General features: G+C 39.8%; 1 protein-coding gene across 1 annotated transcript; it reads right to left on the bottom strand.

Annotated features, from left to right (window-relative positions):
* Positions 1-681: 681 nt before the first annotated feature.
* On the bottom strand, positions 682-1,020 carry LOC137805580 (uncharacterized). Its single transcript, XM_068605523.1, has one exon. The coding sequence runs from the start codon at positions 1,018-1,020 to the stop codon at positions 682-684; it is 339 nt and encodes a 112-aa protein (XP_068461624.1).
* Between the last annotated feature and the right edge of the window lie 1,537 nt (positions 1,021-2,557).

The raw sequence follows: 2,557 nt of genomic DNA, 5'->3' as shown, positions 1-2,557 counted from the left end.
GAATCTTTAAAAAAATTGAAATTTTGTTTTGCTATGAGGTGAGAGAGATTTTTTTTCTCACTGCACTCAAACCTTTCTTATATTTATTTTGTAGTTTTTTTTTATCAGTAAAGAATGTAATAAATAAAAAGGGATATTTTAAGGGTGTTCCAACCCATATATACAAAAGATAAGAGAACTTACCATAATTGATCACGGGCTTCTAAGGCACAACACAACCCAAACCCATCCTAAAAACTACCCAGCCCCACTCACAAAAGGCCATTTGTTTGGCCTAGCAAACACTAAAACAAAAATCGAACTTGACCTGCATAATAACCAACAAGATATTTCCAAAACAGAACCTGCAAGATAACCTGAAAGCTACATAACACTTCCTTTACACATAACTTTTAATACACAAAACAGGATTCAGATGTCAATCCGAAAACGAATAGTGGAATGCTCCTAGCCTGTGTTTTAGCTAGAGCCATGACTTTAGTTGTGTCATTTGGAAAATCTCTTCTGCATCTCCAACCCCATGTCTAAAAATAATATGATTCCTTTGCTCCCATATGCACCACACGACCGCCACCCATATACCTTTCCAGACCATGTTTTGTTTACAAGAGACATGTTGTAAAACGAAGTTCTCGAAGTGACACACCTCAAATCATTATGTTGAACAGGCACAATCCCAATTCATCTAAAGCACAAAGCCCACACCCTTTGGGCAATGCTACAATCAACAAAGAGATGTTGTGATGATTCATCCGAGGCATGGAACATCACGCATAATAAGGGAGTTACCACCCCTCTTCTAAACAAACTTGTTATGGTAGGAAGTCTATCCCAAAGTGTCCAAGCTGTTGTTAGCACATTTGGGAAAGCTTTAGCCTGCCACAGCTGCTTGAAGATGTTATTATGAGGGTTACTACCATGATTTGCTAGGCATTCGTATGCATATTTCACAAAGAAAACCCCTGATGCATCACCTCCCCACACCTGGGCATCCGTAACCTCCTCATTCAACTGGACCATGGATACCTTCCTTACCAAAATTCTTCTAGTAGGGTTTCATTGGAACCTACTTCTCCGCCAAGTTAGCCTCCATCTCCATATAGAGTTCTCCCATCCTCCTACCTCTCCCACCTTTTTACCTTGATCTAGTGATAGGGAATACAGCCTAGGATATAGAGATAGAAGCGTGTCGCCACAACACCAAGCATACTCCCAAAATATAGCTTTGTCCCCACCTTCCACTTTCCAATTAATTGCTTTTTTAAACTAGCCCTATTCTTCTCCCTCTCTGCAGCTTTTACATAAGTCTTTCCACCACCGAGATTGATATTTTAGGTCAATCTGACTTTTTGTCAAAAGAATATCTTTCCATTTCCCCTTTTTGTCACTCAATAATCTCTCCACTTCCACTTCGCCAAGAGAACCGCATTGAACTTCCTAATATCTTTTATACCCAACCCGCCATCCTCCAAGGGTTTACACAAATTCTCCCAGCTCACCCACGAAATTGAGCTCTTTTCCCTTCCCCAATCCCAAAGAAATCTCCTTTAAATGTTGATGATTCTATTATATACTGACTTCAGAGCTTTGAAGAAAGAAAAATAGAAGAGAGACAGAGAAGAAAATACCGATTTGACTAGGCAAATTCTTCCTGCCAAGGACAAGAAGCGTCCCTTCCAAGAACTTATTCTAGCACTTTCTTGTTCAATAACCATGGGTAGCACTTTCCTAATCCGACAAGATAAAGCCTTCGATATAATTTCATAGAGGGAATTCACAAGGGATATAGGACTATACTGATCAAGCGATATAGGATCCCTCATTTTGGGCACAAGAGCTATAAAGGATGTATTACATCCTTTGGGGAAGTGACTAGATTATCGAAAGAAAAGGGCAGCTGCTAGAACATCACACTTGAGAACCTCCCAGTTATTCTTAAAGAAATTGAAGTTAACCCATTTGGCCGAGGGCTTTTTGACCCCTCACACGACCACACAACTTCCTTTATTTCTTCCTCTGTCAAGACTGCTAACATACTTAAGAGACCTGCAAGGGTAAGACCTTGAACTCTACAGACCCAAGTCTAACACCATAATCATGTGGAGTCGTAAATCTTTCTTCAAACAAATTATTTGCTTCTCTACGAACTACCTCCGGTTCTTCACACCATTGATGGCCTACCCACACACCCTTTACTTCATTCCTTAGGCCTCACCATCTAATCACTGAATGATAGAACATTGAGTTGGAGTCCCCATGTTTAAGCCATCTAGTTCTAGCTTTTTGCCTAAAAAGGGTTTCAAGCTTTTTATCAATCACTCTTAGTTGACTTAATAGGTCCATTCTTTTTCATCCTTGCACTATTGTCGAGGCCTCTGACATCATCTTGGTTATCCAAATCCTCTATTTCCTTCAGAATACCCTTCTTATTTTTGTCCAAACACCCAAACGCATCGCGGTTCCAGACTTTGAGATCAACTTTAAAAAGTTTAAGCTTATCTTTGAACATGGACATACAATTACCTCAGATTAAATATGAGCCCCATTTGCCTCTCAT

Source organism: Phaseolus vulgaris, chromosome 3 (genome assembly GCF_000499845.2).
Source record: "Phaseolus vulgaris cultivar G19833 chromosome 3, P. vulgaris v2.0, whole genome shotgun sequence".
Classification (NCBI taxonomy): domain Eukaryota; kingdom Viridiplantae; phylum Streptophyta; class Magnoliopsida; order Fabales; family Fabaceae; genus Phaseolus; species Phaseolus vulgaris.
This window is presented reverse-complemented; position numbering and strand designations above follow the sequence as displayed.

Coding starts and splice junctions, on each gene's coding strand:
- LOC137805580 (XM_068605523.1), bottom strand. CDS start 1,020: ATGGTCCAGTTGAATGAGGAGGTTACGGATGCCCAGGTGTGGGGAGGT.